We start from the raw sequence: 22,618 nt of genomic DNA, 5'->3' as shown, positions 1-22,618 counted from the left end.
TAAACAGGAAGACACATCAGACTGTCATTGCCTAATATGAACAACATTGTCTGAAGAAGTGTACTGTTACCTCTGTGCATATAAGCAATGCAGCAATCTAATAAAGGGAAATGTCTGATGTGTGGTTATAGTCTAGAGATGTTTTGAAATCAACATAAAACGTAGAGAAGGGTGAACCCACTGAGACTGTGTGCTGTTCACTAAAAACACTGTCAGCCTATGGTATCATTCAAAGTTACTGCCAATGGTCCTCAACAAAGTCGGCTTTAAGAGATTCGTTAATATTAGTAAATGGAGTCAGATCCAGCTTAAACCTTGTGTTGTGTTCGAAAGCTGTTACCGTTCATGGTGTTCGCGGGTCAAAATTGACCCATATAGATTCACAATATAGTTTGTTGGACAATGTTGTTCATGCCACACCCCCACAAGATGAAGTGTGTTTGTATGTGTGTATGTGTGTGTGTACGTGCTTGTGTGCATGCGTGCGTATGTGTGCGTGCATGTGTGTGTTCAGGTTCAAGTGTTAGTGTAGGCTACATATTCGTTGAGAAAGGTGGAGTTCCCGTGGGGGGAGGGGGGCCGAGGGATGGGAGACCAGGTGCATGTTGCAATTTTTTTTTATTGTTACAGTGGTGGATGAAGAGGGTGGGGCTGGGGTGTCTAAAGTAAAAGAGTAATCTTGATTGGGACAAATTTGAACCCGAGTCACCCACAACAATGCTGCTGGGTATCCCCAGAACCGAACACCAAATTATACACTTTTTTTTAAAACTTGAAACGTGTCACGGGAGACCCGAACACAACATAAGGGTTTTAAGAACCTTATCGTGCAGTTGTTTTGTTGATTACAACATAAAAAAAACAGTGCACTTGGGATTTTAAGGGGGCCTCAGGAGCCTATAGGAGACTTAATGACTGGGGAGCAGATCTTGCATTGTAAAGCTCTGATGTGTGTAGGGTATATACAGCAGCAGCAAAAATCCATGCAGAGTAACCAAACAGGGAACAATCAGAGCATTAGGAAATAATATGACAAAACATTGATATACTTTATCAGGATTGTGCATCATGAGAAATGCAAACAGCAGCAAAATACAAAAATACTACAGCTTAAAAGTATCAGCTACAAGTAAAAGTCCTGAATTCAAAAGTATATGCATAAAATAATAGTTTGGGTACCAAAAGTAGCAGTAATCCTCATGCAGAATGGCACAAATAAGCACCAGATATTTAAAATATATTGTATAATAATTACTGATGCATTAATGTGTTCATAAAGTCAATGATGCAGTCAATGATGCACAATCTTTTTTTATAAACTGGCTAGCTAAACCTATAATAAAATATAATAATGTATTAGTTGATTTATATTTTGTATTTATAATATGAATGTTTTGGAGTAAAAAGAACAACAATCGGCAACAACATGTAGAGTAAAACTGTAGTGTAGCAAAATGCGAAAATACTCAAGTAAAGTATAATTACCTCAATTTTTTATTTAGGTACAGTACTTTGACCAGGCGCCAGCGGGCACCGTGTTGGCTTCCCCTGATATATATTATAACACTGGATCATAATTAGTGATGCATAAATGTGTTTATTATTTTATTTTAGCAAATTGTAAAGAACGAGATACATTTAATTACTTTTTATAATGTCAGGTATCGTCATCCGTAATAGTACATTACATTTCATTAGTCTATTTAATTGTAGTTATTAATAAAATGAACCTTCGAAAATAACAAGTAACTAATCTTGTCAAATAAATAAAAAGTAGCCTACAATATAATTATGCTTCAAAATGGTAATGGAGTAGGAGTATGAAGTAGCATAAAATGACAATACTCAAGTAGTTTTGTACCTCATAATGTACTCAATTACAGTACTTGAGTACTTTTACTTAGTTCCTTTCCAACACTGCATTAAACTAGGCCAAGATTCAAGGCTTTTATTGTCATGTGTACATAACTACAGTGTAGATATATCAATGAAAATGTTAGGTCACAGGGTCCTCCAACAGCGCAACACCATAAAACAGATACAATAGTTCAAATAGTGCACTTTCTGTAGTGATAACCACAACTATAGCTGCTCCTCGCCTACACAGGGCTGAAGTTTGCACCCACTTTGCGTCCAGCTATCTGTAGGCGGGTCTTCTCGGGCTGTCAGTCATATTTTAGTCCAATCCAAATCTCTCTGCGGGTTCTTTTCACGCCCCCTTCCACGTCGACCTGCACACTCGCCATATTTTCAATCGTTTGAAGCCCTCAGCCCGGTTTGTTGCCACATTCTGGAGGAGAAGCTTTCACACAAAACCGCACTAAGTTAAAAAACCTACTTCAAAGGATAAAAGGCGACATCTGTGTTTGCTGGAGTCTGTTAATTCATTCTGCAACCATGAACATCTTCAGACTGACAGGGGACCTCTCTCATCTGGCTGCTATCATCATCCTGCTACTCAAAATATGGAAAAGCAGGTCGTGTGCAGGTAAGACATATATATTGTATAACAAATGCTACAATGTTTTTCCCTGATTTCCTTTGCCTTTCTTTGAATGACTGAAACAAGTAGCTTTCTCTCTTCTTGCCTTGTAAGCTCCAAGCTAGCTAACGTTAGCTACATGCATACGTTTACAACCCATTCATTTGAGTCTACGGCTAACATCGTTAGCAGTCAATGGGCTAAATTTATCTGGGCTTAGGTAGTCACTAAAGTGCCTGCTGTTTAGTAGATGAAGGATCAAAGTAATACAGCGTTTAACTTGTTTTTGGGGGGATATTTCTTCAATTTCACTAGTCTGTTTAGCTTTCTCTACTTATGTTGTCTAAACATCACACATCCATTACTCCTGCTCTGTTAATTTGAAGTTTGGTGCTCGATTCTTCTAGTCTGGCATCTGACGTGGCGTTCGAAAGGCGCTACGGAAGTGACTAACGTGCTAGTTTAGTTTGTGTTACTCTGTTATTTACACTTTTCTCTGGGTCTCTGTATATATTAATTGGTAAAAAAAAACATTTCTGGTGTGCAGTCCACAGCAGTGGATCGTACCTTTTTAATTATGAGGAGACGTGTTGTGACTGGCCTCCTGCAAATTTGCTGGGTTGACTAAAGGTTCTAAGTTACTGGAGGTTATGTCAGGTGGTCACAACCATGGTCACAACTCAGAGTTTGTAGTGTTTATGTATAGTCTATGCAGGGTAAGATATCACGTAGTTGTATCTTCATATACGATTGTACTTAATAATACCAGGTGGGCGGTGGGGGTAGTAATCAAGTACATTTACTCAAGAACTGTAGCTGCACACATTGCTGTTCAGTCAGTGCTTTTCATCTTTTTAAAATCTATATAGAAGTTTATTTGTGATTTTTTTTTTTACAAAAATGTAAACTATCTGAACAAAATTAAAGCATTAGTTATGTTGTTGCAAGCTACATATATTAAATGCATTATAATTCCCTGCATCATAAATAATGATTTAATAATATCAGGGCCGGCTCTAGACAATTTGCAGCCCTAGGCGAGATTTTAGCTGGCGCCCCCAGCCAGAGAATCGTACAGTAGAAAAGATAAAGATCAATAAAGTATCCAAGGAATACACAATCAAGTAAAATGCTTCAATCTGGTGCCCTTTGAGCATAATTACTACTAGATCTAGGCGGTACAACTCTAAAACACCCACATGAAAAAGATTGGTTTACATTTTAATAATCAAATAAGTATATGAACATAACCAATCACCTACCATAGCCAATAACAAATAAATTATTTTATTTTTGTTGTTCATTCATATCTTATTTTACCTAGTTAACATTTATTTATGCATATTTTTTTATCTCTCCAGTTTTAAAGGATATTTTTGGTTACTGTCCTATAGTATACATTGGAATGATTTCAAACCTGTTCATCCCAATAATTATAAAGGAGTGCCTTGGAAATATGTGTTTACATCAATTGTGATCAAACCGTTTGAGACCCACTGAGATAACTTAGACTAAAGTGAACTATCTAAACACTCAGAGTCCTTTACCTGTTGTGCACCGACAGAAATGTTAAGGGAGTTTCATTTTCATGTTGTTTTATGTTTGTTTTGTCACTCATTATTTACCTGTCATTCCAGGCTTCCTGATTATCTACCTCTTGTGTGTCTCCCGTGCTCATCAGCACCAGCCCCGCCCCTGATTGTTTCCACCTGTGTCTTGTTGTCGTGTGTTTAAATTCCCCAGTCTCCCGGTGTTCATTGTCAGTTCGTCTTGTCTCATGCCTAGGTCAGATATATGCTCTCCTTGATACCAAGATGTTTTTGTTCCTCACTACATGAGCGATTTTCTTTTGTTCACTTTTTGTCATCTCATCCTAGAGATTTGATAGTGTTTATTTCTGTTCTTCTTTTGAAAATAAAGTATCTTACAAATACTTTACCTCTGTCTCCTGGGTCGTGCAATTGGGTCCTATACCTTGAGTTTCTGAGTTCGTAACATTACCTCACTGAGCTGTAGTTATCAGCCTCTCAGTCTGACTGGAGAGGACTCTCCCTCCACATTATTGTAGAAACATCTTCTTCTTATATCCGTTAGCAGCTAGCACCAGATTATAATAACAGCGCCGGTACCGGTGCGCTCTTCTCTCTCTCCCTCGCTCGCTCCCACGCTCACTCGCCCTTTGGCTGTGAGCTGCGGGCGCCTGATAAGCCAACATCCCCCATTTTCATCACTTACAGCGCCCATCGTACAGGGCAAATGAAAAGTTTTCCGGGGGGAAAAGGGTGTTACATTTTCTTAATTATGAATATTGTTACATCAAGGCCAAAAATTAGGATGAGCACCAACGGTAAAAAAAATGTGTTTCCCTCCCAGAGCTACCAGCGCAGCGCGCCCTAGGCGAACATCTATAACGCCAGTGCTACGGGCCGGCCCTGAATAATATCATATAATAATGGAACAACTAAAGAGCCCATTTCGCTGCATGCTGTATGCCACTCACACAGAGAGAAGAAGAAAAGAGACAGAGATCCTAAGCAAGGATAAAGCTGATATTGCTGACAACACATGATGTGAAAAGTGTAAGCAAATATTGAGAAAACACTTTGAGGAAACTCACTCGGATGCAAATAATAAAACAACTCTTCATAGTAAAGCCACCAGGTTTGAACCAAGGTCCTTTTTGTTTAAGGTGACAAACAGTGCAAACCAACGTACCACCCTGTGTGGATCTGCATGCATCTTACAGCACTTGAAGCTTATTTGCAACATAAAATATTATAATGTTGTGTAAGGGATTTTCAACTGTCTGTAATGGTCCTTGATACTACAAGATTGTTTTAAGAGTTATTGTTTGGCTGTGATCAGCTCAGAGAGTCAGAGATGCATACAAAGAGAAAAATGTACACACTTTTTTAGTATTTTCTCATAGTACACTGTGAGGGCTAATGTACCCTGCTGTGTAAGTTAAAGAACCCAAATCCATGTACCTGAGTTGCTCTCATACCTGCCAACCTGAGATTTCATTTGTTTCTGCATTTTCCAAAAGATAGCATTATTTAGTAATTAAGATTGACTGTAAATAAGGAACTCTATACAAGCACTTGCTTTAAATATGCCTATACAAACGTGTAAGGAAGGACTTGGGTTGCTACATTATATTTCCACTAGATGTCACCGTTCAACTAAGAAAAGCATTTTATGAATCATGTTTAATCCAAACTACTTGTCAAGTTGTTGCTGATGGCTATGCTAAACATAAAAGTTTAATCTGATTCATATTTATTTTGAAGGTATCTCTGGAAAAAGCCAAATCCTGTTTGCTATCGTGTTCACCGCGCGCTACCTGGATCTGCTCACCTCCTTCATCTCCCTCTATAACACCAGCATGAAGGTAAGGCAGTCACTTTTCAGCTCTGGCCAGCAGCTCTTCAAACATGTCACACATTTCTCCCCAGTACTTTCACTGACCAACTGTTCTTCATTGTTCACCAGGTGATCTACATCGGATGTGCGTATGCGACAGTCTACCTGATCTATGCGAAGTTCAGGGCCACCTACGATGGCAACCATGACAGTTTCAGAGTGGAGTTCCTGGTTGTTCCCGTCGGGGGTCTCGCTGTTCTCATCAACCACACCTTCTCTCCTCTGGAGGTGGGTTTAACCTCCTCTACTGTAGTCTTTGCGTGATAGGATGAATTGAAAAGGAACTGATGTCCTGCTGTAAATGCCTGTAAAAGTCTGAACTTACTGTAGTATGATTTGCATATAAAACAAATGGTATTCCTCTTGGGATTCACTGATTTTAACTTTTCATTGAGTAGGTCATTCTATAGCAGGCTAAAAGGCTTTGTTAAAGTTCTGAAAGGAGGTTTTAATAAATGTTGGAATTGTGTTCAATCAAAGCAAGTGTAATAAAGGATTCAAGGCTTTTATTGTCATACGTACATAGCTACAGTGTAGTTAAGACAATGGAATTCTTAGGTCACAGGCTCCTCCCACAGTGCAACACAATAAAACAGATAATAGCGCAAGTAAATAAAATAATATAAAATATAATAGAAATTGTGCAGAATAGTCGATATACAAGTAATTGGAATATTGATATATATAAGTTACAACCAGATGAATGTTTTGGATGTTCTTTTAAAAGTTCAGGTGACTTTTGAAACGGCTAAGTTGTTATTTTAAATATTGCATTGTTTCCCTAGCACAAAATGGGAATAAATAACAATTAAAAAAAATCCATAGACTATTGGAAAAAATCTGTAAGCATTTATTTTGGTATCAATGTTGAACTTCACAATGGTGGCATCCCTAATTCCTGACCATGTTTCTGTCATCAGATCTTGTGGACGTTCTCCATCTACCTGGAGTCGGTGGCTATCTTGCCTCAGCTCTTCATGATCAGCAAGACCGGCGAGGCGGAGACCATCACCACCCACTACCTGTTCTGCCTCGGCATGTATCGGACTCTCTATCTCTTCAACTGGGTCTGGCGTTTCTACTTCGAAGGCTTCTTTGACATGATCGCCATCGTGGCCGGATTGGTCCAGACTGTCCTCTACTGTGACTTCTTCTACCTTTATGTCACCAAAGGTGGGTTTTCTTGCTGGTTTCCGATTATGGCATTAGATGGATTAACTAAGGAAATAAGAGCGTGGTTATCAGGCAATATATCAGGAATACAAATATGTCTATATGTTTGTTAAAAGAGTTTAGATAATCATGTGTTGGATAATTATTACTCCACATTCCTCTGGCACTGACACGATCTCTTCCTAGTGTGACTGAGATGTGAGAGATCCACAGTCCTCGTTCCCTGAAAAACCTCATAATAAAATGCATTGGAAGCTAATATGAGGCATTCTGCATTTTCTAAATGAAATGGTCCTTTTACCACAAAATTCCCTCTTTGTATTGCTGTTCACCCTCAGTAGCTTAGCAAGGAAACACATTCCGACTAATACATAAAGGGGATTTTGTGCTAAAGAGACGCTTGATTTGTAAACATGCTCTTGATACGGCTTACTCCGACTGCTGAGACCTCACATTAGCATCGGTTTGCCTTCAGAATGAATTATTCTCACGATTTTATTCTCACAAGTATTTCTTACAGTCGCCTTGGAGACGAATATATAGAGTTAAGACCGCTCAAGACCTTTCGTTCACAATCTTATCAAAGTGCTTCCAAAACTGCAGCTATTCACACTAGTTTGTTTTGGAACAATACAATTCAGAAAACTTGGACAGTGTTTCAGTTACTTTAGCCATTTCTTTGTGTTTCAGTTACTTTAGCCATTTCTTTGTGTTTCAGTTACTTTAGCCATTTCTTTGTGTTTCAGTTACTTTAGCCATTTCTTTCCTTACAGTAGCTTCAAAACAGTAGTTTTCTGAGAGCCAACACCAGAATATCAATAAGGTTTATTAACTTAAATACGTTTTCACTTACAAGGAATGTGCCTTTGTGATGGTGCATACTCTACATAAAATAACTTCTGTAGAGGAATTAAAAACACAGGCAAAGTAAACCAGATTAAATGATAAATTGCAGTAAAACATTTTTAGAAAGGGGGGCTGTATAGAACCTTTTTCAAGATGTTCAAATATTCAAAGTGAAGAGATGATGTACAAGGTTCAAGGTTTTTGTCTGGGCTTGGAGAGGTCCGACACAATCCTTCCCGCCTGTCTCAGGTTGCTGAGGGACAGCAGATTGAACCAATCACTGTCTCACAGAGCGGTGATGTGCTGCAGTCTGCCCTTCACTGTGGCAGCAGCATACCAGATGGTGATGGAGAGGGTTAGGATGGACTTGATGGCAGTCTAGAAGTGCCCCATCATTGACTTTGTCAAGTTAAACTTTTTTAGCTGCCACAGGAAGTACATCCTCTACATTTGGGTTTTATCAAAGTGGGGGGTGGGCCTCCTTAGCTGGGCTCAGGGGAAACTTTAAGTATTCCACTAGTTTCTACGGAAATGTCCCGCCTGATCCCCAAAAAAGTATTTAGTTAGTACATTCAGATGGCCCAGAAATGTTATGTATAAACGAGTTTATGTAAAAAAAACGAAAGTTACAACACAGCGGTAAATTAGGGAGGACAGCTGTCTGTGTTTTATTATCTGTATGAATATTTGGTCTCACACAAGCCATTCTTTTATTTAAAATATGTTATAATATTTTTCTCAGTTCTTCAGATGGGTTGGACACGGTTACAGGGATGAGTTCACAAGGTTCTTTTTAGTTTCTAGTTTAATCATTTTGTGGTCAGCCTCGTGGAAATAGCTGCTTCAAAAGGGCTTTTGGATTACAACCACTTGTGGTCACTTCTGAACACAAATCGATGAACTCCCATTTGAAAGCTTCTTAGAAATGTAAACTTGATTAGCTATGGCAGCATGAACAACCACTGGCACTGATGGTTTCTTTCTCTCTCGTCCCCCAGTACTGAAAGGCAAGAAGCTGAGCCTGCCGGCATAAAACGTAAGGAAGGAGATGGAGACTCCCAGCAGACTCAGGGGGGTGTGGAGATGACATCATGTCATCTCATGACCTACAGCGAAAAATGCCTGAGACAAAGAGCCAACTATTTGGGGGGAAAACACTAGTCTTCTTGATGATTGCTGATAGGGTAAATGCCAACAAACAGCGGAGCTGAACAAAAATCATACCCAGTCAACGTTTGGATTTCTGTGTTCAGCATCTTGCCTTATACTTATTTTCATTGCTGTTCAATTAGGAGAAAAGGCTTTTTTTTTTTCTACATGTGAGGTGTATACGCTTGTTTTTTATTTTGTTTTATAATGTCACAAATAGGGTCGACTCTGAAAAGTACCTTGTTTGAATTGGTAATGAAATGCACAAATGTACAGTCTTATTAAAGAGTGAGATGAAGAGGTAATGTATCGGAGTGCCTGATGAGGATTATGTCCACTTTCTCACATCTTTTTCTTTTTTTACTTTTGGATTTTCTTTGTCTGCATATACTATAATACGTGTATCTTCTCATGGAAATATTTAAGAGGCCAACAGCAACAGTTTCGCCACAAACACAAACTTGCATTTTGTAAAAACATTGATTTCTAAAATTGCATAAAACTCTGTTTTAACAATTGTCTTTAAATCTGAAACATTTTGTAACCGGTTAACATTACATGATTTATAGTTTCAACTTAAGTTTAGGTAACCAATGAAATATAAAACTTAGTGCCAGCAGTCTTTGGGACAAACATGTCAGTATTTTTGAATGATGGCTATTTTGGAATTAAATCATTCGTGTGTTTATTGATCTTCTTTCTTCAGCTTCAAAATGCATCAATTGTTCTTCAGCTTTAATATAAATTAAACAATGCTACATCACATTTTGGATGTGGATAGAGCACACATTTAGTTTCTGCCAGCATTGCACCCAGAAACAAACTCTTGAACACCTTCCAACAGTGACTTGTCGTTTTTCTCAAGGTCGTAATCAATGAAGTCAAGAGCAAAGCAATAAGGAATATAGCTGAATAATGATAATTGACTGAGAATCTTTCAGCCCTTTGACTGGTTGTGACATTTCAATTGTTAACGGTCTGGAGAGTGAACAAATGAACAGATGTTGGTCTGTTGTCGAGTAGGGGGATCACTGTGTTCAATGGGTGCATTTCTATAAAAACGCCTCTTGTTTAACTTTTCAAATGAGTAATTCACAACTTTGTCTTCTGTTAATTTTTTTTTTGTGCATGATATCACCTCCATTAAAGATCTTCTGAGAATCACCTTCCAGTGTCGCTGTTTGACTTCTTAAAATCATTCAAGCTAAGATTATAAGCACACTTACACTATTGAGTTTTGGGCCAGTAGTAGTGCCCTTTAATGTAAGCACATCATACTATATATTTGAAAATGTGGCAGGTGTAAGGGTGAGAAATACTAAAATATGACGTTTCATAAAGTTCCTTGTAATACATCAGGATATTCTCTCATTAAGAAAAATGACATCCATAAATAAATTCAGAAACAATTGTTGTGTGCCGTACACCAGACTTTATTTTCAGCAGATCATCTATCGCCAATAATACATTGTTTTAAATCCATTAAAGGTGGGGTAGGTACGTTTGAGAAACCGGCTCGAGATACACTTTTTGTTATATTCCATGGAATGCTCTTAACATCCCGATAGCAATGAATATTTTAAGTGCTTTGACAAAAAATCCTTAAAAAAATGTCATCTGTGGAAGCTGTAGTACTGTAAAAAGCACGACCAATCATTTTAGCCGGCCCGGCTAAAATAACTGGATGGCCTACCTGCCTGTCAGTCTTCCATCTGTGCACAAACTTATCTCGTGCCCTCATTGGTCATGTGCTCGTTCGTGTGTGTTGGAGGAGGGGCTCTGTAAGGAAGTGGCAGATTTTCTCCGGCTGTGTATTTTCAAATTCTAGCGATCTCGAGCTGGTTTCTCCAAACTTACCTACCCCACCTTTAAGTTAAGTTAATTATTTATGTCTCCATGTAATTTCACTGTTGAGGAACCGGCAATCTAAGTTTTTCATACATTACATAACAACACCGTAGTTGTGTATCTGTTATGACAATAAACCTTTGAATCTTTGAATCTTGAATCATATTTTAAAGCCAAGAATTGTCAGAAGAAGAACACACTTGTTTATCATGATGTGCATTTATTCAAAGCTTCATCACAAATGTGCAACATCGAGCTCTTTTAAAGGTAACAGCAAACAAGTAACAGGCATGTGCATCAGATAGCTGCAGACATACATTACATACACAATCATTTCTAAAACTCAATAAATATTCTGTGTGTATTAGGACTAATAAAGCAATATTAGTTATTACATAGTTTGGCTGTGATATGTTATACTTATATAACATGTAAACATAGAGATAATGACACATAGTACAATGTACTAATAATCTTTAGGGTTTAGACTTACAGTAACCATCAGGGAGTCTTTGTGCTTACACAATCTGTTACATACAGTACATTCAAGGGTCTCAATCCAAACCACCAAGCTTCAGTAGTGCTCATTTATGGTGCCAGTTCACAAAGCAATTTTAAACCTTTCCACATACAGTTGACAATTGAGAGAGAACAATAATCAGGCTTTTACATTTCCTTCGTTTTTGAAGTTTCACCCTCACTCTCCTTCTCCTGGATATCATGTTGCTGATAGGAATAAAGGACAAGAGAGAATAAATACACCGTGGGAACAATTTCACAGATAATAATATAAATGTCAGGACACTTAAATGGGAATTTTAGAAGATAGGATTACGAAACTGAAATGATTGTATTGTATCACCACAACCACATTTAACAGAAGCGTTGCATAAAGCTTTGAATGAAATGCTCAACAGGTTGTGTAGGCTGCTGTATTTCATCTTTAAGACCAAACTTACCAAGAAAAAGGCCAATTATGGATGAAATGGTGATATAATAAAATGTTGTGTTTGTTCTTCTTTTGTTCAAAACACACCCCACACATCAGTACATTACCTTTGTCAGATTTGGGTTATAGCGGCTGGGGATGTTGGAGATGGTGAAATAAAGCGCATTAACGATGAATGAAACCATGACAGAGAAGAGGGCGATGCCAGAGAGCACAGCAAGCAGAGTCGTCCCTCCTACAAACAACAGGAACGCTGACAAAGAGAGAAATAAGTTGAGTTTGGTTAATAAAAAGTACTGTCAGATTAGTACAGTTATAGCTTGCATAAAAAAGTAATTGACATGATCAGACATACCTTCAAAGAAAACCAAACCAACTGCAGACATGATAATGGTCACAAGAGCAAAAGAGAGGAACATTCCCACGGGAATTGCAGACATGGCACCAAACAGCATCACCGTGAGAGCAAAGAAAGGGTGGCTGCTCAGGTACTGCCCGATCTTTGTTTTCATCAGATGTGCTACCTGGGAAAAAGATGAAAGCAAAATGCAGCTGTCATTTTCACTCAGCTGGAAATGAACACAGACCCCTGGGATTTGCTGACGGAAAAGCAAACATAAAGAATAAAGAACGTTCTTTTTGACAGATGTAGGTGTTAAGTGTTGTCTTACCTTGGGGTCATCATAAAAGCGGCTCAGCAGGGTGGCCCAACTCCCAAACAAGTACTGAAACACAGTCACTCTGCTTTTGCTGCTGCACTGATCCATCTCCATTCACCAGACTGAGGACTTGAGGAAAACTGAGTCCGCCTGACAGCCAGCTGGTGCAATGAGAAAAAAAAATCAAGGATCAGAGTAAACAACAGTGACTTTAATGAAATACAATACTTTAGTTAACTAACAGCTGTATAGCATAAAACCTTTAAATACTTGACATTTCTGAAAACTGAGAACAAAGTTAAGCGACTAACCTGAATAATGTAGTTAACCTGGTCCGGTTGTCAGCTCACAACTTATGAAACTGTGTCTTGAAGTTGTCTCCAACTCAGTATCAACACACCCTTTTATAATAACACCCCTTCTTCTTCTTCCTCCTCCTTCTTCCTCTTCCTGGATTTCTGCTGGAGGGACTCTAAAAGGCGTGTTGGTATTGCTGGTGCCATCTGCTGTTCACCTAAAATGTTACAGCATGAGACTGAGGGCAATACTTTTCAAAAGAACTGCTTCATAATTAATATTCCAACAGATAATGTGAGGATCTAGATATCATAAACATCTGGTTTTATTCTAATTAAAGTAGGCAAGATCAGTATTGGACCATACAATTGAACTTGATATCAACATTTGAAGTAAATACAAGAGCAATACTTAAAAATGAATGTGCAAGTATTTATTTATTGTAAACTTGGAAATGATATGTAATTGATTCAATAATATTGAAACTGATATTATTATTTAGATTATTGTTATTACTATTATGAGGTACAGCATCCAAACTATTTGACCTGAGTCCATTGATAATCATAAGTGGTCACTCTGAGAAACTGAAACACATAATTGAATGAATTGAAAGCTCACAAAGCCAAATGACTTATCAGAGATTTATTTCATGACAGAGGTGCGTAGGAGAAGTTTTACAAGTTTAAAAGTTGCAAGTAAGTTCTCACACACTGTTTGAGGAGCAAACACGTTGTATTATAATGATTGATATTATTAAGAATTGTTTTCTCATGTGGAAACGTCCTAGCATTATGGTGGCTCTAGATACAAATATATAGATACATTTATTAGTAATTGTATTATTATCCAAGCATCGTTACTGTGATGGATTCATCTGCTCTTTCCACAAGGGAGGGGTGTGTGAGGTTGTGCGCCATCTAGCATTGTGGTTGCAGGTTGCTGCCAACTAAATACTACTTTGCTCACCCCTCCCTTTACAAGACAGCGGTTACGAGCCACCAAGTGCAACACTGCAGTAATGCAATGCAGGACCTTCCCCTCAACCAGAGGCCAACCTCACCATAACTTTAGTAATGCAATGAAATTCAACTGGCAGGCACCAGCTGGGATTAAGACAGTTTCACAAGAGTGTTGGTAAAGTACGATGGCTTTCAGGTTACTTAAAAACCCCCTCCAGAAACAGTGTTCTGCCGTTAAAGCTTCTTTACAAACATGGTGGTGCAACAGAGTGGACCTGACATCTACAGTATGTACACACAAAGGCTCATTCTAAGGTAACAAAATCAACAGTTCTTAGTTCAGGTGATTGTGCACTAATAAAGGTTATGAATATTATATTCAATAAACTGTATTTATAAGTGCCTTTCAAGACACCCATAGGACACAGAATATGACCAGATAATACATGATGAAAGATAACAGTCTAAGAAATATGTATGTAGGCTAGGGCTGAACGATTAATCGATTTTGAATCGAAATCACGATTTGAAATGATGCGATTATCAATTTTTCTTGTGTGTCATCCACACCAATCAGAAGTGCTGTGCTCTACATGTACCAGCCATTGTTAACCAATCAGAAGTGGCCCATGATATAAGGTGATTGACAGATTGATCCAATCACCTGTCATATATTCTTGAAAGTGCCTGCCCTTTTCCAAATGGCTTCCAATGGAGCTTTCCTAGATGGTTTGGGTCAGGTTAGTGATGCTCCATCACATGTTTTACATCTATTACAGGGTGAATCTTAAACTGAAGCTTGACTTTAAAGCAACCCAACGGAAGTTTCATGTAAGTTTAGTTCTTTCACTCGTAGCTCGGGCTGCGGGGGTGCTAGAGACGGGAGCACGTTGATACGACCTTCCTAGCCGGAGATATGGCCGCATTTTACAATAAACTTCCGTTGGGTCGCTTAAAAACAAATATCGCAAATCGAATCGCAATATCTGTCAGAAAAATCGCAATTAGATTACTTCCCCAAATCGTGCAGCCCTAATGTAGGCTATATGTATAACAGTGGGAGCATTGCCCATCCTCATTGGTGTTTTACAGCGCGTACAACTACATATCTTCTGCTACTTCTCAGGGATATTAAACATTGTCATTAAAAGACCGCTGTCACTAATTATGATGCATGTCATGGCCAGCCTTCTCTGCTTCTGCCTAATTGTGCCATAAACCACCAATCGTCTTTATTGGACAGGTTATGAATCATCAAATGATTTGTTTGTGATTGTAGAGGAAACTATATATCTCTTTTCATTTCTCTCAGGTGACTATAATCTGGCTACTTTAGATGAAGCTAAGGTATAAAATACTTTTTTGACTTTTCATATGAGATAAGAAGCCACCCAGCACACTCTATTCTAAAAACAAACATAAGGGAAATTACAACAGTATTTCTCTAGAGATCCAGCAGAGGGGGTTCCCAGTTTACTTCACAGCTGTCAGACTGGAACAGCTCCTTAAAAATAATGACCACACTTTCTTCCCTTCTGCTCTGTACTGCCATTAGATGGCAACAGCCAGGCTCCTCTGTGGGACTGATCAGAATATTAAATGACTGAACTTTACCACCGCCGCTGACTACTTCTTCAATCAAAGATATGAGTTTCCACGGCCACCCACAAATTAAGTTACCCCCTCAGATAGCATTAAATAAATGCAGGCACATAACTGCAAGAGAAATTGCAGTGTGATCTGTTTTGAGCTACACCAAAGAGAGACACCCCCGGGACGTGTGATGACAACTCACTGTGCCGATTTGGACGCTTTATAGCTGGCGGCCATACAAATTAATCCCTCTCTTTTTGTATTGAGTACAGGGGAATGATTTGGTGAGAGAGAAACAGCTTCAACAGTACCTCTCCAGACTGCTAAACACAATGAACTCAGTAAACCAAGGCTTCTGTGTGCAATTACTGCATTTGTGCAGATAAAACAAGGACTTCCTACTAATTAACTATGTTTTCTGCTATGCCGTTTTTTTACTCTTTTATTTTTCTGACTCTTACACCTCTATACACCACTTATCTTTTCTATGCTCTGGAGTTCACAACAGCCTGGTTGCTGCCATGCTCAAACACACAACCGCCCACTGCTTCACTTGATAACACACCATAGTTGGCAGTGGGATGTTTAATAGTAGACCTCAGTTACTGGTGAAAGGCTTCATCTTCTGTCACAGCTGGGAAACATCTGGGAGAGAGTTCATTAGTTTTACATTAATGCTCTATGCAACTTACTAATTATATATATGTGGACCATTTTAAACTAGTGCATGTTGTATATGAGCAAACTATAAATGTATCTTAATGTTAATGGAATACATTCAATTATTGTTATATTAAAAAAATGTCACATATTATACTTTACACTTGATTTCCTGTTGGACAACATAAGATGGATTAAAGTTGTTCGATGGCTCCTGAGACAAATGACTCATCCCGTACCTCGACTTCAGGGTAGATGAACATCGAATGTTCCTAATGCCTCCCATACAGTATACCTGTGGTGCAAAGAAATATCCGAGCGTCTGAGAGCAAATTGACCATATGTCTACTGGCACGTGTCGAGACGTTCTACATATTGCAGCCATGATGTGATTGATGGGCTGTCAGTTAACTGCAATTTGCATCCGCTGATTGTAAAACTAATCACTGCTAGAGGAGGGGCATACAAAGGTCAGAAATCTCCTGTGAATCCATGTTAACTGATGCGTTTCCAACTGGTTTGGCCACGGACATTATATCATGTGTGCATTATTGACGTCAGTCCCTCACGTACACACTGCAGTCAATGTCTGCTGTGTTTTATGAGAAAATAAGAGGGACATGGTGTTGTTTCTCCCCCCTTGTCCCTCCTGATATCCACACTTCTCCACCACACTATCCGTGTCTTGCCATCTCCCCTCTCTTTGAAGTTACAGGAGAGCACGGCCAACAGCTGGCAACATTAGGAAAAAAAGGATTTGGAGTCTGCCCTGCATCAAATAGGACAGTCCTTGTTGTCATTGGTTGTCATTTTGCCCAATGAAGTGAAGGGGAGCTTTCAGTTCCTGTTCTCACTGGGGTGAGGAAGAGACTCAAAGGGAGCTCCCTGGAGGGTGCTAAAGGGCGCTGCGGAGGACGCGTCAGAGCCCTCCTATATCTAACTACAGCAGCATGACTTCACCCACAGCACAAACAGGAGGAATGTTAACTGTTGCACTGTTCACATTAGACATTATTACAAAGATACAGCTCGCAACTAGCTAACTTAGCTAACCAGAGAGAAAGGAAACAGGGACAGTCAGCCAAGAGGCCTATCAAATCATGTATCTGCTTCTCTAAAACAACTTTGATTTTGTTTATCTTCGTATAAAAATCGCAGTGTATCAATTCATCTGTTTTGGGAGTCACATGTGGCTTTTATTAGCACCGCTACCGCCATGTGATGCTCCCCCATTGTGGTGCTATGAGAGACTAGTTCTGCAGCACATTAAAAAGACCATCCCAGCCAGCCTGGACCTTCACCAGACTGCAGACATACAGAGCCAATAAATCCACAGATGATGATTGAAAAAAAAAAAAACCTACATGAGAAGGCTCTTTGTTGATTCCAGCTCTTTATTCACTTGAAAATCTCCCCGAATCTGATTTGCAAATGTAACACCTGTCACTTTTACTGGATTTTAACCAACAACTAGATTTCATTTTGAGAGGAAATCAACAATCCTGCCCAGGACAGGAGGGCTCTGGATAGCCCAACACATCATTGTTACCCATCTGGTGAGAAGAGGTGCCTGCGAAGAGGCAAAAGATAATAAAGGACAAAGGCCAGCCAAGCCACAGTCTCTTCCCCCTGCTGCCATTTGGCACCCAATACACAAGTATCGTTGTACCGCGGACTACCGAACAGCTGCTTTCCCAGAGCTGTAAACTCCTTCTCTGCACACCACCATACAAATATTTGAATTAGTATACTGTAACTGCATTTCGTTGTACAACTCTGTGTTGTAAAATGACAATAAATGATCCTTGTCACCTTGTATATCTGTTGTTTAATCCAAACATGAGGCTTCTTTTGTTAATTATCCACCTCATTGTAGTCAGTGATTGAATTTGCAATATTTATTCAGCATGTTTTTTCAAATTCAACTATAATAAATCAACACTGCCAAAGCATAAATCTAACTTTTAATAACAAAGCAGTGTGAACAATTTCAAAGTCAGGTCAGTGGGTTTTCATAACTGCACCTGAAAGAAAAATTAACCTGAGAAGCAAAATGTTGTTGTGTTGTTTCTACTGTACTCCCCATTACATATGCATGCGGCTTCAGTGCGTTGATGGATTGCCGTTGCCTCTATTTGCTCTTGCATTTTGATACACTGTTTGAGTAATGATTAATGAGGGAGACGGCTAAAAGCTGAAGCAGGGCTAGTGACAGCTCTAGAGAGAGGAACGAATAACAAGAAGGAGAAAGAGGTCATCATTAAAGAAAGGTGATGGTAGAATATCACCCCCTCATCCATTATTTGCTACTCCTTTGTCTGAGTCTGACCTGGAGGAGAGACCTTTTGACTAAATGAAGAGGAGAAAATGACTGGTGTTGCAACATAGGAGTTCCTCTGTCTCATTAAAACTGTGACCATCCTTTTGTATTTTCCAATACTCCCCCCTGAGTAAGGCATGCTGAGTCCAATGTCCAATGTGCCGCAGCTTTATGTCAGCTGCTCGACTCGCTTATTAAACCTGGCTTGATCATTTTGAACCAAGAGAAGGAACCATGCAGCCGCAGGAAAAAGAGCCTAGGATCCATCATACCTCATGGTAGAACATACTCTGATCAAACTGTTCAGTGGTCTTTCGCAAATCTTTTATGAAGTAAACATTAACAAATTAGTCAGGTGCATGTGCATAATATCTCACCCACACAATACTTGCCACTGTCAACTTCCCAGGTGACCCTTTTGTGTCTGTATTTTGGTTGGACTTGCAGATTGTTTGATGCTCCAACCACCCCGTATCAAGCACTACTTCAACATCAAGGCGCCGTGGTTAGCTTGATGAAAGCAGAGAGGGCTGCACATTAAACAGGCAGGTTTTCAGAGCCGGCAGCTAGGGAGAAGGACGAGGTGTGATGAAAGGGGGATTAGCATGGATTCATCAAATCTCCCTATCACAGGAAAGCCATGAGTGCTACATGAAGAGACTCCGCGATTATCAGGATAAGAGCTCAGCAGGTTTGTTTGTTGAAGTCGCGTTAAGTTGACAACAAAACACCAATGCGTTTATATCTTTCACAAATGGAAGGTTCAAACAGAAATGGACTTCATGTATGTAATGTTTTCCTTGACTGGAGTTAAAAGTTAAAAGTAAATCATGTAAAAAATAAGCTGATTGGACAGTAATTGATCTTTTTAGTCCTAAATCCAGTTGGTTAAATAATTTTGTGTTTAATGTTACCTTTTTAAGGAAGTAAAGCCATATACAACTTGAAGGGGCTTTAGTGGTGCATTTCTCATAAAGTATTCATGACTCAATCACAAAAAAAACAGTATCTATATGTATTTTCCATGTTTTAATGTATGCTTTTCACACAACATATTTTGCATCGGTCAGTCCTGAGAGAGAGATCACTCCTCAGATGTTTTTCTTGAGGTCCCCCCCCCCCCCCCAGTTAGTTGTGTTTATTTATTCAACTCTGCCGTCATCATCAACTATTTGGAGGTTCTGATATCTCCATTACAAATAAAGAAATTAGCATGTTCCGTGTTATTGTACCACGTTTTATTGAACAGCATATGTTTTGGCACTACAAAAATCAGCATTTCAGGAGTTTTTACTGCCTATTAGATACTTTTTGCGAGAGTCACTTTAGCCCACAGTGTCCCTCAGTACCAACCTCCTGTTAAAGTGCCTGCTTTGATGCGTCAACACTCCCAGTACACATTTGTTATTTCCCACCAGCTGCAGTCCCATAACGAGGCTCAGGTTCGACACACCTGTGACTGATTCTGCAAATCCAAATTCTTACTGATGTATTTCACCGTGTCAGTTGATTGCCTGTGCACGGTGAAAATCCATTTTCGGTAATTCGTGTGGGTTTTTCTTGCATGAAGGACTTGCACTTCATCAGTTGAGTATAATGACAGCGTGCTGCCGTCTCTCCTCCCTCATTCTCCTTTATCTTTAATCCATCTCTTCTGTCTTTCTATTTTTCCAATATCAAACACTTGGTCCGGCTATACAAAAGATGATAGCGGTTATTGCTCGATAAAGAAGATGAGTTGAGTATTTCAGAGAGAGACTGAGGCAATGACACAGATATCCTACATCAGCGGCAAAAGCAATAAAGATATAACCCGATCCAATAGAACAACTCAGCGATGAATTCAACCCTTTGTAAACAAAATATCAGAAACACCAATGGGCTGGAACACTTATACATTACAAAATACTATGGAGTTTAGTATAAAAGCACCACAAGTGCAGTCATTGCAGTATTTTAATTGGTTTCTGCTATATTTGCACCCCTTTAAAACATATTTTACATTAGCAGATTATGATTGAAACACTTAGCTCCTCATAGTGCCTCCTCAAGGTTAAGTGGATGTGTTGGCACCATTAAATGTTGAGGAAAAGCACAAAGTGTTTCATCTAGAACTGAAGGATTTTGTAATGCCACTGCAAGAGCAAATTCATTTGTCCCGGCGAATAAATGATAATCATAATAATCCTAGAACTTAATTTGAATTCATACATTTTCTTTGACATCTGCTGCCTTCTGCTCACAAAGTTAACACATTTTGAGTTAGCTCCATTAAGCAAATGTACTGTCATTACAGTAGAATTAAATCAAATAAATCACTGTAGTGTGAGAAGTTTGGTAGCATTTATAATCTAAATGTAATCTCTCTAAGAGCAAAGACTCAGACGTAGAGGTCTGTATTGGCCAGGTTCGCAGACTCTTGAGGTTGAGCAAGAGGTATCACTCAGACAAGAGCTGAAAACACATCTTTGCTAAAAGTCTGAAATCACATCGTTGCAGCTGGTGTTGCTGGGCAGCGCTCCAACCAGGTCTTACTTGATCTCAGACCATATATATGCTCACGTCTGACACAACTTTTCACAAAGTGGAATACATTGACTGTCAGTATCAATGATTATGGGGCATTAGAAGCATGAACAATGGACCCTGAAACTGAAGCAGCCAAATGGAATTCAGATATTACTAGTTGTAATTTAAAAAAAAATGTGACAACCCCTTATTATGAACCGTGCAGTTTTAAGTCAGAGGACACTTTATATGTTATGCTTTTGCAATATGTATAATTTGAACATGAGTGAGAGAAAGACAGGGGAACTATGTAAAATAGACAGAATGTCATTATTTTTAATTTTTCTCAATTTGTCGCCACTTACTGCTTGAATGTCAGTATACATTTAAAACACATGCTTTGATGTATGTTTCATTGAGCAGCACATTTTTCAATGTTATCTGCAGTATGTAAGTATGCTTCTCAATGAAAATCCATCATTAAAATAACAGTTTGACAGACATATATGATAAATAACCTTGACATATATTTACAATGGTCCTTGCCTTGCAGTGATGCTGAGATGGCTGGTTTGCCTTCGCTAACTGTACGGAGGCTCAGTCACTGGTACATTTTTATATATAAAGCCATGTTAGGGAAACTTCCATCCTACATCTGCTCCCTGATCTCACGGCGAATTGTAAGTGGCTACTGCCTGAGATCGCATGCTGTGGTTTTATTAAATGTGCCAACTGCTAGGACTGTCTTAGGGAAAATAGCATTTAGATGCGCAGCTCCACTGTCCTGGAATAGTCTGCAATTAAAATGGAAACTGAGCAATCTGGTGCCACTAAATGTTTTTAAAGCTCGGTTAGATGCTACTGAATCGGAAGCTGTTGGTACCTGTGCATGTGGATAGTTATGTAAATTGTAATCCCTGTAATGCTACTGTATGATGTCCGTTTGTTGCTCTGTTATGTTTTTAATGTTTCATGTGGAACCTACTTGAGCAGGTCTCCCTTGAAAAAGAGATCAATGATCTCAATGGGATACAACCTGGATAAATAAAGGTTTGAAATGAAATGTAATGTTCCCTTTTTTCACTCTTTTCTTCTGCTTATTTCACTCTTAAATGCACACACCAGCCTGTTCATTTAAATAAATATATAAATAAATAAAACTTTGCATGTGCACTCACTCAGAATCCACAACAGCCCAATCACAGCAGCAGACAGACTCATCCATCTTTATCACTGCAGCAACACCCGTAAGACTTGGCAGTGAGTGCGCACACGCACGTACACGCACGTACACGCACTCGCAAACGCACACGCACACGCACACGCACACGCACACGCACACGCACACGCACACACACACACACACACACCACACACACACACATACACATACACACACACACACACACACACACACACACACACACACACACACACACACACATACACGTGTGAAGACAAGTCCTTCCATCTTTCTGTCTTCATTCTCTAATTTTCTCCTTTTCTCTGCTCGTCTGCTGCATATGCTTCACATGAGAAAACGGTTCAGGGCTGACGGGACATTTATCAGACAGACCTTCTTTATATTACGGTATAGATGAGAAGTGTAAGTGACCTCAGCCTTTACAAGTGGTGATTTATTGTAAGAGGCCAGATGCCGGTTGTGTCACTGAAACAAACACATTGATCTATTTTGTTGCAGCAGGACGGTAACTGCATTGCTTATGCAGGGAACTGTCAGTCCACAGT

General features: G+C 39.2%; 2 protein-coding genes across 2 annotated transcripts; one reads left to right on the top strand and one right to left on the bottom strand.

The window, feature by feature from the left end:
* Window positions 1-2,196: 2,196 nt before the first annotated feature.
* On the top strand, window positions 2,197-10,239 carry LOC117493074 (ER lumen protein-retaining receptor 2-like). Its single transcript, XM_034143465.1, has 5 exons — window positions 2,197-2,488; window positions 5,773-5,873; window positions 5,975-6,133; window positions 6,826-7,078; window positions 8,923-10,239. Exons 1-5 carry the CDS (start codon window positions 2,398-2,400, stop codon window positions 8,955-8,957), a joined length of 639 nt encoding a protein of 212 aa, XP_033999356.1. The 5' UTR covers window positions 2,197-2,397; the 3' UTR covers window positions 8,958-10,239.
* Window positions 10,240-11,121: 882 nt separating this feature from the next.
* On the bottom strand, window positions 11,122-12,936 carry LOC117492881 (lipid droplet assembly factor 1-like). The gene is made up of 5 exons (XM_034143300.1): window positions 12,841-12,936; window positions 12,542-12,690; window positions 12,226-12,394; window positions 11,978-12,123; window positions 11,122-11,647 (listed from the first exon to the last, which is right to left on the bottom strand). The coding sequence occupies exons 2-5, from the start codon at window positions 12,641-12,643 to the stop codon at window positions 11,588-11,590; spliced, it is 477 nt and encodes a 158-aa protein (XP_033999191.1). The 5' UTR covers window positions 12,644-12,690; window positions 12,841-12,936; the 3' UTR covers window positions 11,122-11,587.
* Window positions 12,937-22,618: the final 9,682 nt, after the last annotated feature.

This window comes from Trematomus bernacchii, unplaced genomic scaffold (genome assembly GCF_902827165.1).
Source record: "Trematomus bernacchii unplaced genomic scaffold, fTreBer1.1, whole genome shotgun sequence".
NCBI classification, from domain to species: domain Eukaryota; kingdom Metazoa; phylum Chordata; class Actinopteri; order Perciformes; family Nototheniidae; genus Trematomus; species Trematomus bernacchii.
This window is presented reverse-complemented; position numbering and strand designations above follow the sequence as displayed.